The sequence below is a fragment of the Dermacentor andersoni genome, chromosome 1, assembly GCF_023375885.2.
Source record: "Dermacentor andersoni chromosome 1, qqDerAnde1_hic_scaffold, whole genome shotgun sequence".
Lineage (NCBI taxonomy): Eukaryota > Metazoa > Arthropoda > Arachnida > Ixodida > Ixodidae > Dermacentor > Dermacentor andersoni.
Window position 1 is genome coordinate 240506880 of NC_092814.1, and position 13629 is coordinate 240520508.

The window sequence follows — 13629 nt, forward strand, 5'->3', positions numbered from 1 at the left end:
AAAGAGCGCGATTTCAAAAACACAATATAGCTGCGAATACAGTCTGGCTAGCAATTCTAAAAACATCGCGAGAGACGACACGCCGAGGGCTCAAGAGGCCAGCATATAACACCAACCGTACATTCCAGCCGCCACAATTAATGCTTTGAATCGACTCTGAAAACAGTGAGGGCGAACTCGGGACAAGCAGCGCGTGGGCGCTTCCACGCCTGCAGCTCTTCCCATCGCAGTGAGGAATTTACCCCTTTTGATTATCTTGAGAGCTCAGTCTGGACAACAGTGACCTGCAGTGGCTGCGCTGTTCAGCGAACGTGCACACGGATACGGGTACAAAAAAAAAATAAAAAAATATGTGTTAAGCGAAAATTTCAATAGATAAAAGTTTAAAAGGCAGCCGCGTGTGCGCAGTAAGCCAACTTAAAGCGCGCCAGAATTAGCGTGACAGCCAGTTTTCTTTTGGGCTACGTTAAGCCACTATATCCACGATGCCGACACTGCTGGAAGAAGCGTCGCAGCCAGCGTCGAGAGCTGCCAGCCGTTAAAACGCCGTTGTTTATGAACAACGTATTTTTTCTCATTACCAATCAGTGAGTGAGAGAGAAAACAACGACATTATTAGGAACAGTCAAGAGTCGGCACGAAGTTTCATTTCAGGAACAAGGATGCGCCCATTTTCCCAGGCGCATCCCCCGTCATAGCATTGGACCACAGACCGTCCTACAGTAACGAAATAGAGCGGCGAGCACTAAACAACTACAGCGTTTACTAGCGACATATACCGAATTACTTCCTTTCTTCAGCTTTCCATAAAGACATCGAAAGTTACCGAGTCGTGCTAACGCCAAAGAATAGCGACACGATACAACAATGACACCACGCGCTTCGATTGACAGCTGATTTTGGCCCGCTGAATTCTTCTGCAACCTAGCACACCTGCCACCGCAGAAAATGAGTAAGCGGCTCTTGACCGTCAGGTGAGAAGAGAAACCAACACCCGCGGGAAGGAGCAAATACTGCCCCGATCTGCGCCCGGAGTGCCCGCACGGGTCAGGTGCGGGCACTTCGGTCGAACACTTTAAGCAACGCACACTCACATCGGAAGTCATCCCAGTCGCGCAGCGGTGACACGGGCGGCGTCGGGTACGCGGCGGCGCGGCAGCACAGGGCACAGGCACACAGCGCCGACGGCGCGGTCGGCGGGCCCGGTCCACAGGGTGCCGACGCCGCGCGCTCGCGCTTGCGCCGCTTGCGGGGTTTGAGCACTCGGGGCAGGGGAGCCTGAGCCTCGTCGGCGGCCAGCGCGGAGTCCGGCGTCGACGGCGGCGTCGGCTCGTCGGCGGCAGTGAGCGCTTTGCGTCCACGCGGCGCCAGCACCAGCGGCGAGCCCTGGGCGTGCAGCGCGAGCTGGGACAGCGACACGATCTGCTCGTCGAGCGGCGGCGACGGCGGCAGCGCGATGAGCGGCACGCCGGCCCAGGCCGGCCGCGGCGGCTTGGCGATCAGGCAGGCGCCCAGCAGACGCTCGGGCCCCACCGACACGCGCATGCCGCAGCTCCCACACTGGCGGCGAGCGAGCGCACGCCGGCCGCCGGAGCGCGGCGAGGGGGCCGAGGCGCACCGCGCGCCCATTGGACCGCGCACCTCTGTGGGTCACTGGGGGAGGAGGCCGCTAACGGGACGCCGCTTTCGCCCGCTTCTTGGGCGCGAAAGTGGGACCCCCCGAGATTGCGGCCTGGCCGTGGAAAACATCGGTGCCCCGGTCATCCCCGCACGCCTTCCCCACACGTAAATCTGCTCAGCAGACCATCATTGTCGCCACAATGTCACACAGACAATGGGGCGAAGGAACGCAAGGAATCGAGCGGCTGATTTGACCATGCCGTACCGGTGCACCTACGGACACGATCTTGGTCGACGACAGCGACGTGCACTGCTCAACATAATTCCATAATTACCACTAGCATATAAAATGCAGGAAGAGTACACTCAAAAATAATTTCGATATATATGAACCACATCAAGGACTTCATTTTGGCATTACGCGTGTTGCCGTACAGGTGAATCCAAAGACAAGAACGCAGTGCCTCATCGAAATAGGTTATCGAATCCCAAAACGTACACGGCGGACGACATTACTTATAGATTAGTACGTGTTTCTCAAACTGTGGGTCATGACCCCCAAATCAGTCATGGACCTTTTTTCTGGGAGTCATGGAAGGTCATACTATCCCTATCACCAATGACGTCGATGCCTCTTACCAACCTTTGATGCCAAGCTTTAAGCTACCCACTTCCGTCTTCACACTCCTTCGTTTATCGGTGCGAGACGACGAAATTTTGCCTGGGAAGTAGCCAAGGAAACGCTATCACATTCAATGTCCGGGCCTCACGGGCTAAACGACATCCTTCTAATTAAAATACGTGTCATTCTCGTTTAAAAAAACGAAAAAAAGAATAATAAGCGTTTTTGGTAGCTCTCTGTTTTTTCTTTTCTTTTTATGCGAGAGTAAATGCCTCAGGGCATACAGGGGTATGGGATGGGGGTGAATAAAGATGATTAAATGAATGAAAAAAGATTTGCTGATCTAATGAAGTCCAAGAGGGATCAATAATGTGGTCCCTGCGTCCAAGAAGCGTAATCGCTCGGATTATGCGGCGAGAGTCCCGCTGCTGCGAGGTGCCGGAGCCTCGTCGGTTTCAGTGCAGGGCAAACCCACAGCAGGTGGTGGATGTTGAAGTTAATGTCTCTAAGATAAATTAATATGTAAATCTATTCACGTCATTGAACAAATTAAATGTTCAGAAGGCTTACAAAGGTGAGGAATAACGGTAGGCTTGGCACTGCTAAAAGAGATCGCGTACTCGAAAGTTTGATAAACACTGCACTAGACCGAAGGCCCCCACATTTTGCTTTCACGTTCGCACATTGCAGTCGGTACGGGCGGCGGGACGTGTACGATGCCGGTTTCCATTCGACGATGCATCTAAGCTATGTCGAGGTCTGCCGGGAAAAAGGAGGGAGGGAGAACAAAAATAAGGACAGAGCCAGCCAAGTGGTATTACGCACAGCTCAGTCATTCGACCACTGAAAACTGAAAATGAGAACGGTTAAACTGAAAAAAAAAAAAAAATTAACGAATCTTGCTTTGTGACCGTGAATACCTATTTTGTATGCCACAAAAACATCCACATACGCACTGATTAATTAAAAAAAGTCGCGAGAGTGAAGTCCAATAAAGACAGGAACTAGAGACCGTGACCAGCGCTGTACGCAGTCCGACATATATCTGCATACGGAAGTATGCTAGGAACACAAGAGAAGCGAAACGGGCCTTTTGAAAGTCCCAAAGGCTGCACATGGAGTCACTTCTAATATCCCCGAGCCGCAGAGAAACACAAGCCTTCAACGCTAACGCTGAAAAATATACTAATACAACATCGGCAAACATATAGACGCCCAACACGTTCCCATCACCACGAACCACGAAATGCCAATTCGAAGGAAAGTCGGAGACGAGACACTTGGGCGGAAGTCAACAACAACAAACACAACAAAAACCACAACAACAACAGAGAGAGAGAGAGAGAGAGAGAGAGAGAGAGAGAGTCTGTGCGCAGTTTACCTAACCGTATTAACACGCCGGCTGTAGCGGTTATTTCCGCGCCGGGCTGTAAACGCAATGACGGGGCAGTCGCCCGTGCTCTTGACGCGAAGAAACCTGAATACAGCCTCTATAGTAACGGAGTTAAGAAGTCAGATACAATGATGCCTGCGCGACGACAAGTTGGTATGAAACAATAATTAGGGAAGTGAAAAATAAAATGCGAGGACGAAGTGACGCCTTCACAATTAGCTCCCGAGGAACGCCGTCAAATATGAAATCGCGCAACATAATCTACAGGGTGTCCCAACTATCATGTAACAAGATTTAAATATATGCAAATGCCGCGTCGCTGAACAGAACCAAGGTAATATTGTTTGCCGTCGCTTGGAGATACTCAGATTATTTTTTGCATTCCGCCTAATAAGACTATTAGCCTTAATTAATCGACTTCTCAAATATTATAATTAGATGAAAAGTGTCCACGCGAAAGTTGTAGAGCAACATGAAAATCTCCCGATACAGCTTTCAGTTGCTCAGCACGTGCTACACAAAAGCGTTTTTCCGAGCGTGAAAGAAGTCCGCGAATGCACGCAAAGTGCCTCCTCGAGTGGCCAGTCGCGGCGATCCAGGCCGTGGCGATCTCATTGCGGCCCCGGAGAAGCGATTGAGTTCTTCTGTGTAAACTGTAGCGTAGACAGTTTGCCCAGTTCGTAGAAATTCCGTTTCTCGGTGGTACGCTCCATTTCGAACTCCGGCCGAGGCTTAAAAAAAAAAAAAAAGCAATCGATTTTTTTTTCTTTTAACGCCTCACCGACACCTGCGCTATGATGCGTAGCTTGGACTTCCCTCTGCCCATTTTACTTGCCGGCGTCGCCATGCAGCTTCCTGCTCGGCGCAAAAAAAGAAAGAAAAAATCGCATTACTTTCCGGATACACACTGTATATAGGGTGAAAAGTAGGTCCTCCTTTTACCACCATCATTCTTGCCGTCCCAACACTCCGCAGCCGAAGTAACAATTATTCACAGTTAGCTGAAAGCAGACAGGAACATGCACTCGAAGCGCGACTTCAAAATCAGTTCTAGCCAACAATTATATCGAAGAATGTATGTCCTATCTGGACAACTTGGTATAGAAGAGACAAGGAGAAAGGCAACAGATGCTGCAATACCGATTCACATCTTGAACAAATAGACAGGCAATAAACGGCGACCTAGACGAGAACGTTATAAAAAGGCAAACATTATGCGTTAAATAGGTGTATGTCTGTGCGAATGGGTGTTTCTTCAGTTGCTTGTAAAACTCGATCGAATACCAATCGAACAGTGATGACTGCCAATTGAATATGTGGGGATGCGTGACTCTCACGCCTCCCCTGAGATCTAGTTTTCCCGCATAGCTCGTCTCCAGCAGGGCGGCTGCGCCCGCCGCGTGGCTTGGCGCCCGCGGCGGTCGGAGTGGTTGAGGCGCAGTGCGGGAGATGGCGCGAGTGTCGCGCTGCTGCGGGGTTACTTGGGCGCCGAAAGGGAAGGCGCTGGCTCTCTTTGGGTTCGGGAAGCAAGCGGGACGGACGTGCCGTGCCGCGCCGACCCATGCTTCTGCGAGACCGTCTCGCGTGGCCGCCTTGGACACCGTTCGCGTGACAACACGCGCGAACGACCAGGCGTTGTGATCCAGCATGGGGCGAACATATTCGCTCGCTACCCGGTCGCTCGGTGAGTCGGACTTCTAGATTTGTCGCGCGCCCATCGGCATGTTTTGCGGATAGCAAATCGGCTAGCAGGCATTGATCTATGAAAGGTGCAATAAATGCCCTTGTGACTGTTTGCACTACTGTGTTGTCGTTCCTTTGTCCCAAGAGTACGGAGGAGAACCCCATATCTCCCACAAATACGAACACAAAAAGAATAGTTTCGAATGTCAGGCTGGCTGTGTTTAGGCTATACGTTGAGAAAATCAGATTGAAAAAAAAAAATGACTGAGTTCCATTAAACAACAGCAGGAAACAGCGTTAAGTATTAAGTGGCTTCAATTACGCAACTGCAACGCATGCGTTGATGTTACCAAAGGTTAATTTCTGAAATCTAGCTTAACAACTTACTGGCAAACCTCGAAAAACTTGTGATGTCCGCTACTGCTCTAAATTGTTTCCGAAATGACAATAAATATTTCGTCTGGAATCAGCTATCTTCAATAACTGAAAAAAATTCGGCGCTGAAGCCGATATAGGCTTTCCGGTAAGCCACGGTCCCTGTTTGCCAAAGGGTCTTTGTTTTCAATATCCGCAGTTCCAAATTCCATGCTAACGCGAATTCCTGTCGCATTCAAGGCGAAATATTCGAACACGTACTATTTGAAAAGTATTCTAAATTTAGCGAAGTTGTTCGGTAGTTTCGAGTATTTTTACACCCTAGAGGCACATAAACATCGAATCAAATTATAGGGTCTGACGTCCCAAAGCAACAAAGGCTATGAGAGACGCCCTCGTAGGAATGCAACCGTCGCGGCCGGGAATCGAACCCGCAACCTCGCAGTCAGCACAGCAGTACGCCACAGCTACGGAGCCGCCGAGGAGGTTTGGACAAAGATATCACCCGAGGTGACCACAAACCGACAGAGCCATCTTTCATGCTCGCCATTCCAGTGGGCCAAACCCACGCAAAGCGCGAAGTAAAGGGAGGACAGTAAACACAACGCAAAGCATAAGACAACGACGACCCAGAAGTAGACCCTTATCAGATACGACGACCAAGTGAGAGTGCACAGTTAAGTCCGTTTCATTCATATAACGCAACGATTGATGCCTCAAGCGCACAGCCTGCTGCAACGCGCTTGAGGCACTGGCGCATAAAAAGAAAAAAAAAAAAAAAAAGCTGCCGGACGCCCGCCGTGTGCACTCCATGGTCCCCAGCAAACGGCATCCGCGTCAGGACGCACCCGACTGCTCTACAAAGTGCGAAGAACAATAACGCTCCTCTCTTACCTTCCTGCAGTCAAAAGAGGGTTGTACCAGTGCCACCTTGGTTGCACTCGTGCGCGAATGGCAGAGCAAAGCGCGGATATGTGTGCCTCAGCCGGAACGCGGCTGGCGTACGAAACTACCCATGCCAACCTCCGGTTAAGAGCCCACATTCACGCGTCCGGTTATGTTTCACAGCTACTGATTAAAGGCCACGAAGGCCTGGACGACATTTGGCTACTTCCCTTAACGTCCTTCATTTTTTATTATTATTTTTTTTCTTAAAAGGACGGGGGGGGTCTATGTTCTCAGACACACTTGGACGCCAAGGACGACAAAGATTCGGGACAGGGATAACACCTCCTGCACAGGTGGCTCCCATTTTACAGAGTCAGCGGTTAGGATCCAAGCTCGTCTGAATCCCGTTCTCTGTCAGGTGCATGCCCTAGAGCTGATGCCTAATGTCCTCGTGACCTGAAGGTTTGACTCTGCCACATGGAGCCGCTCGGCACTGGCCATTATTGAATTGTCAGGGTTTTCTCTGGCCAGCCATCTGCTGGAGAAACCAAACCTTCCGGATGACGTCTGACCACTTCACTGGCAGCATTTCTTCCTATTTGCCAAAGATTACAGTTCACTGTTAGAAGCCATCAGCTCTTCTGCGGCCTTAAAATCAAAGAATTTTGTACTGTTCGAGACGGCGGCGATCTACAATTCTCTGTGGCCGGCATCCAAGGCTACTAGGACTGCATGCGTTTTCATCTCCTGCGTCAGACTGTAAGCTGCTACACTGTAATACATACAGGGGGATTGCCGAAGACGAAGTAAGAGCCTAAGCAGACAGAATTAGAATGTTAATGTACGGCTAATCAAATTTGTGTTTTCGTATACCTCGCGTAATCCGTAAAATAAAAAAAGAAAGAGAGCCAAAACATGCATTCTTGACGACATCGTAGCCGAGTCAAATAAAAAAAGCTATGTACTAAGTAGAATCCCATCAACGCGTTCGATAAGGAAACACTGAAACAGAACGCAGGATCCGGAAAACGTAACACCCAACAGCGCTTGCAGCTGCACTAAAGATGAAGCAAAAATCTACTTGTTTGAAGTTGAATAAAAAGGCAACACACAAACTATTGAAAACTCGCTAAATAAAGCTCTCTATACCGCTGCCTTGAATCACACTGAATGAAGTTCGTAATATTTATTTGCCGCGTGAGTCAAACGGTCCCATAGCAACAACCTCTTTTCAAGAACTCGTAGCAGTTCTTCAGTTTCGTTGCCGTCGTGTACTTCGAAGTAACCACGCAAGGTGTTTCGAATGCCACGACAGTATCCGCGAAAGTGCATCGATGTGGGGGCGACCACGTGTGGTTTTGTCCACCTTCTCTTTGCTCTCGACGTTGAGAGTAGTGTTGAGATCGGCGACATGTCCGACACGCTCAGTCATCTCCAAACGCCATCATCGCAGGACACGTTTCCACGATATGTGACATGGGCCGTACCATAGGATTCTCAAATTTTCTGCACGTGTCCGTCTGACTCGTTGGTGTTGTCGATGTCTTGTATATCCTCGGTACTTACGTCGGGCGCTGCAGCCTGCTAGTGCTCGGTCCTTGCCCATCCAAACGTTCAAGACGGCCATTCCGTAAGCAGTGGCGTAGCCAGAAATTTCGTTCGTGGGGGGCTCACTTTGCAGCTCGGCCTGCTCCTTAAAGAATTAGTCGAGGGATATATATATATATATATATATATATATATATATATATATATATATATATATATATATATATATATATATGATGTGATTCCACAACCTTGTTTACATTTTCGTACATATGCAACGACCGGGGAATATCTCAATGACGCTGTCCTTTGTTAGAATGTATTGCGCAGGAGCAGCTGTCACCAGTCGTGTACTGTGAGTAATTGCTCCGAAATTATAGTCGCAACAGAGAGCACATATAAAAAGCAGGAGTTCTGCAAAATATACGAGGGCGAGTCAAATGAAAGTGAGCCAATGCGAATATATGACAAACGGGGTATTTTATTTAAAAGTAGTCACCATGAGTGTTTAGACACTTGTCCTACTAACGAGTCGCGTAATTCCCGTCTCATAAAACTCCTTGAGTTGCTGCCTCCAAAATCTGTAAATGACTACACGTCATCTTCCGACACGAATCTGGTTCCCTTGAGCAGTTCTTTTCAAATTTTACCAAATGTAGAAGACGCAAGGCAACAGGTCTGGGCTGCATAAAGGGATGTTGCAGCGTTTCCCACTTGAACTTTGCCAGTTTTGTATTAACCACATCAGCGACGTGGGAACGGGCAATGTCGTGAAGCAAGATGTTCCCAATGCTCAATTTTCCACGTCGTTTGTTCTTGATTGCGACACGCAGCCGATCCGACCTTTCACAATATCTGAAACAATTTAGAGTCTCTCCAGGTTTAGAAAATTCGATCAATAATGGCCCCTAACGATCTAAAAAGAAGTCAACACTTTTCCGGCAGAAATGACGGCCTTTGTTTTCTTTGGGAGTGGTGAATTCAAATGTTTCCACTGTAAGCTTATGCCGTAGTGTTTCAGGCTACTAGTAGCGGCACTATGAGTCATCCCCGGTCACAATTGCAGACAAAAAGTCGTCACCCTCATCTGGGGTTCTTTGACGTGCACTTAAATCTAAGTACACGAGTGCTTTCGCATTTCGCCTCCATCGAAATGCAGCCGCCGTGACCGGCATTCGATCCCGCGACCTCGTGCTCAGCAGCCCAACACCATAGCCACTGAGCAACCACGGCCTTTTCAATTGTGTTGGGGGTGATTGCACGGTGACTTTGGCCCGGCTATAGATCGTCCTTGTAACTTTCATGTCCTTCTTTGAACAGTTTGCTACAACGCTTCACAGTGGCCAATGAAACGCAATGTTGAACGCATACGGCCGCCATACGGCGAATAATTTCTTTTTGGGAAACATCTTCATTTGTCAAAAACCTCACGACACCAAGCTGTTCAACTTTTGGAGTGTCCATTATGTCACGCAACCATGTTCAACCCAGTGTATGAGAGCATTAAAGACATTTAACCTCACCTCTGCATGTCCCTTGTAAATGAGATGCGTATGTGCTACGCGCATGCCTCGAAAATAATGAACCAAAACATTATTGCGCGGGGCGGGTTGTCTCACTTTCATTTGACTCGCCTTCGTACATTAGGAATGCGAAGATACAAACGAATATACAAATGTGAAGATACAGCTTGATACAGGGCAAAAAATTGTCACTGGAAACAAAGTGCACTGCGCATATACACAAAACCTCGCCACAAGATGTTTAAATATACGTATAAGTCTCCAATAAATCTACGTACCTAAGAAAAAGTCACTATATATAATACGTAAAACAAGGCAAATAAACAGGTTGCGCAACCACAGATTCACAGATCACAGCACCCCCCCCTCTTTCCTCCACTCCCAAAATGTATCGCGTGCGACGGAAGGCGGCGCGCTTCCTCCCCGCTTTTCTCCCTTGCGCACACAAGACTGAGCCACCATCATCAGCTCACCCCCTCCCCCCCCCCCCCCCACGCTTTCACACGCACATAGAGCATGCGGCGCGCGGTCACGATGTTATCGCCCTTGGCCTTTATTTATACGGAACATGAGGGCAACGGCAGGAATGTGCCTGGAGTCTTCGTATAGCTGCTATTGCAATAATATAATAGTATAATATAATAGTAGTAATATATAGTAACTGAAGCGTCCCGTGGCACATTACTTTCCGCAAAAGAAGTAACAAAATCGAACTTTCATCATGCGACAATTCGCTGCGCCGCAACAATGTCTTCTTTCTTTCTTTTGTGGGGCGGGGGCGGCGAAATAGAATAACGCAAAGGAAAGCATGTTGGATACAATCTAATGCCTACTTTGGGCACCTAGTGTGGCTACCGAAGGAATTCTTATCGAAGAAAACGTGTGACGCTTGGTCCACAGAAAACCATACGCATACTGCTCGGTATCCTACACCGGCGAGACAAAATTTTCCGGAGAGGTTGCGCTCAAGCGAACGCGTTGCAATCCGTCGAGTCCCCGCAGTGCTGGCGGCGAGCGACTGTGCATTGTTTCTTTTTCTCTTCTGCTAGCCAGAAAGCGTCCAAAACTCTGCCAGGCGAAAATGCAGTCGTCCAGAAAAAACGCATGCGCTCTGGCTGGATCGGCAGCCCGCGGGTTGCGAGAACAAACAAACAAATAAATAAATAATTAAATAAATAAATAAATAAATAAATAAAGAGGCTCAATGTATCCTCGTGAATAAAATTCTAGGTAGAAAAATAAATAAGAACTTAGTTACAATGGTGGCTTTATTGTCTTGACATGGATGCTTTGGCGCAGGTGAAAAAGAAATGTTCATATTCTTTTCTGTGACCTGACGGCACAAATGAACCACCACAACGCTTTGTCTCATCGGACCTCGCTGAGTGCTTTGTCAACTTGTCTGATAGTATGTTGATTTGGGTTGTCTCGTTGTATGGCCCGATGTACGACTTCAGGAAAGTCGATGCACCTTTGGCCTCAACTGTTTACAACAGCATTAAACCCACAAAGTTCCGGAATTGAAAATCGAAAGCACGACTTTGGAAATGTCAATGCACCTTTCGCATCAAAATGTTATGAGAACTTTATACCCACAAAATTTCAGAATTGAAATCCAAGGGCTCCGTAGATTCCGCGGCCTCCGCGAGATGCCGAGACGAGCCCGCTCGCCATCAAAACGCTCTTGAAATATTGTGCTGGGTGGGGCTCCTTGCGTTACGATATGTGACTCCCAATGCATGGGCGTTTCCGCGAAATCCAGCCCGATTTCGCAAAGTTTGCGCTAAAATGTCTTTTTGAGCGTGAATTAAGGACATTCTAGACAAAATCGAGCTTGATTTCCGGCGCTGGGAGTTGTTTTGGTCAGCGGCACATGACAGCACGAAAAAATTTCGGGGGGGGGGGGGCTGAAGCCCCATAAGCCCCCCCCCCCCCCCCCCCCCCCTGGCTACGCCCCTGTCCGTAAGCTATGCTCCACAAGCACCAGGAACCCACGACGTAGAGAGGAAATGAATCTCATTGTAGGCGGTGCGTCATCGCAGCTTTTGGAGGTAACAACCGGCAAGGGAAACGTAACAAACGGGAATACACATGACCCTATGGGAAGTAATGGGACTGTTTCAGAGCGCAAGGGCCAGGAAAACTCAACAGGAGCGTATCAACAAGTATTCATGATTCCCACGGCGGTTGAAAGACATGCAGTCCCAGATTTCCCTCTAGCATTCTATATGAGAGGTCATACTCAAAATCGCAATGCAGTATTAAAGATGGATTCAGTGCGAAATATTTGTCGTAGACACGAGCAGAGAGAGAGAGAGTAAAATTGTATTTCACCCTTCGTTTGTAGTGCAGCATAATGCTGACGCGGACGTGGTGGGTGCCGCTATTTTCCCGGACTTCATCGAATTGTGCACACGCGCCAGTTCTCGATTTCCAGATTTGAGGACACGCAACCGTTAAAATCGAAATGGTGTTTGCACTTTGATGATTGGCACACGTACTATTCGCCGTGTTTTCCTTTTTTTTTTTTTTAGGCAAAGGTGGGGGGGGGGGGGGGGGGGGGGGCATCCACTGCGACGGCCTTTTGGGCGTCTTATCCTTGGAACTTACCGCGCCGACGGAACTCAGTGGCTGTATGCTCAGACGAACTCTGTGTAGCCGAAGACAAGCGCTCCGCACGAAACCGAACACGATCAGGCGCCGCAGCCTGACAGCGCCATCGCAAACCGTTCCGGTGAAGCAACGAGTCACGCTGCGCTAAGTGAGTGTCGCGCTTCGTGTGCGGTCCAGCAATACTGGCGCAGAGATGACCTGAATGCGTTCACAAGCATCGCCAGTGTCACGAGCGAACACCCCTTGTAGCAGGCGGACAGGAGGACGACGCATACGATGGACGCGAGACGGGTTTTGCGCGAGCTCAAACAACTATGGGCCAAGCGTCGTCGGCAAGTCCCTTGCCCCCCGCATTTAGAAATGCACCTAGACTTGAAGACCATGCTTGACTTGATCTAAATGACGCCTGTCGTGAACGCACAGAAGGAAACTCAATGAGCGTCCAGGGAACGTTCACGCCAGGCCTCATTTAGATCAGGTCGTACTGTCTTAACGTTAGAATGCTTTTCTCATACGAGGGTTACACTCGGTACTAAAATCGACAGTTATACGTATGTCGCAGTGCAGATCAGCCACTCCGGAGAATTCTGCTTCGCGCATTTTCGGCGCACCCTTATAAAAATGAACTTATAGTCTATACATTGGCTAAAGATTTCTGGTAGACGACTATCGCCTTTTTATAGAACTGTCCTTTCGGTCGGATAATGTCTACAAAAATTATTAAAGCTAGTTTCTTTTGGGTAGCGTAGTCCATAAATTTTCGAACGGGAAAGCGCAGGGCCTACAAAAGTAGAAATACGGTAAACGAGCTGGGCTGGTTGGTCGATAAGGATCTGGGTATAGTTGGCCTAACGGTTGTTCTGTCCTTTCTGCATGCGTGTTTAATCGTCCCGCTGGAAATCCTTTGCGAACGGGTTGTTTCCAGTATGGATACAGACATTAGTCGACGAAGAGAGTCCGCAATGCAGACACTTCACAGAACAGCGATGCACAGCCATTTGACCCTTTGGTGCAGTGTCGAACGTACATCTATGCACCATAAGGTCTCAACATTAACTCCACATAGTTAATAAATATAACCAAGCCGGCTTTACGTGCACCAATGCGGCACTCGGGATAAGAATTACCAAAGTAGTTTCAACTACTTTTTTAACAGTATGATTTTCTCTGTGCATAAATCGCGGCATAAAGCCACTTCTACCATTTCGACTTGCAAAAGGCGCTTGCACGTCCGCCATGCTTCAAGCGAGCAAAAAGAAAAAAAAAAAGGGGGGGGGGGGGGCTACATTTCAGCAGAAAATATCGCGGAACGTGTAAGGAAGACTATGCCTATACAGAACGTGCGCGACTAAACCGAAGTTACA

General features: G+C 48.6%; 1 protein-coding gene across 10 annotated transcripts in view; it reads right to left on the minus strand.

Annotated features, from left to right (window-relative positions):
- Positions 1–13629, minus strand: part of twin (CCR4-NOT transcription complex subunit 6-like twin) — a 300870-nt gene that overhangs the window by 147960 nt on the left and 139281 nt on the right. The window contains exon 1 of one of the 10 annotated variants that reach the window (XM_050195831.3): positions 1095–1564. The exons of the other annotated variants lie outside the window; for them this stretch is intronic. Coding sequence (XP_050051788.2) covers positions 1095–1545 — 451 coding nt within the window. The 5' untranslated portion in view covers positions 1546–1564. Of the gene's footprint in view, positions 1–1094; positions 1565–13629 lie in introns of those variants that run through there. 10 annotated transcript variants of the gene reach the window in all.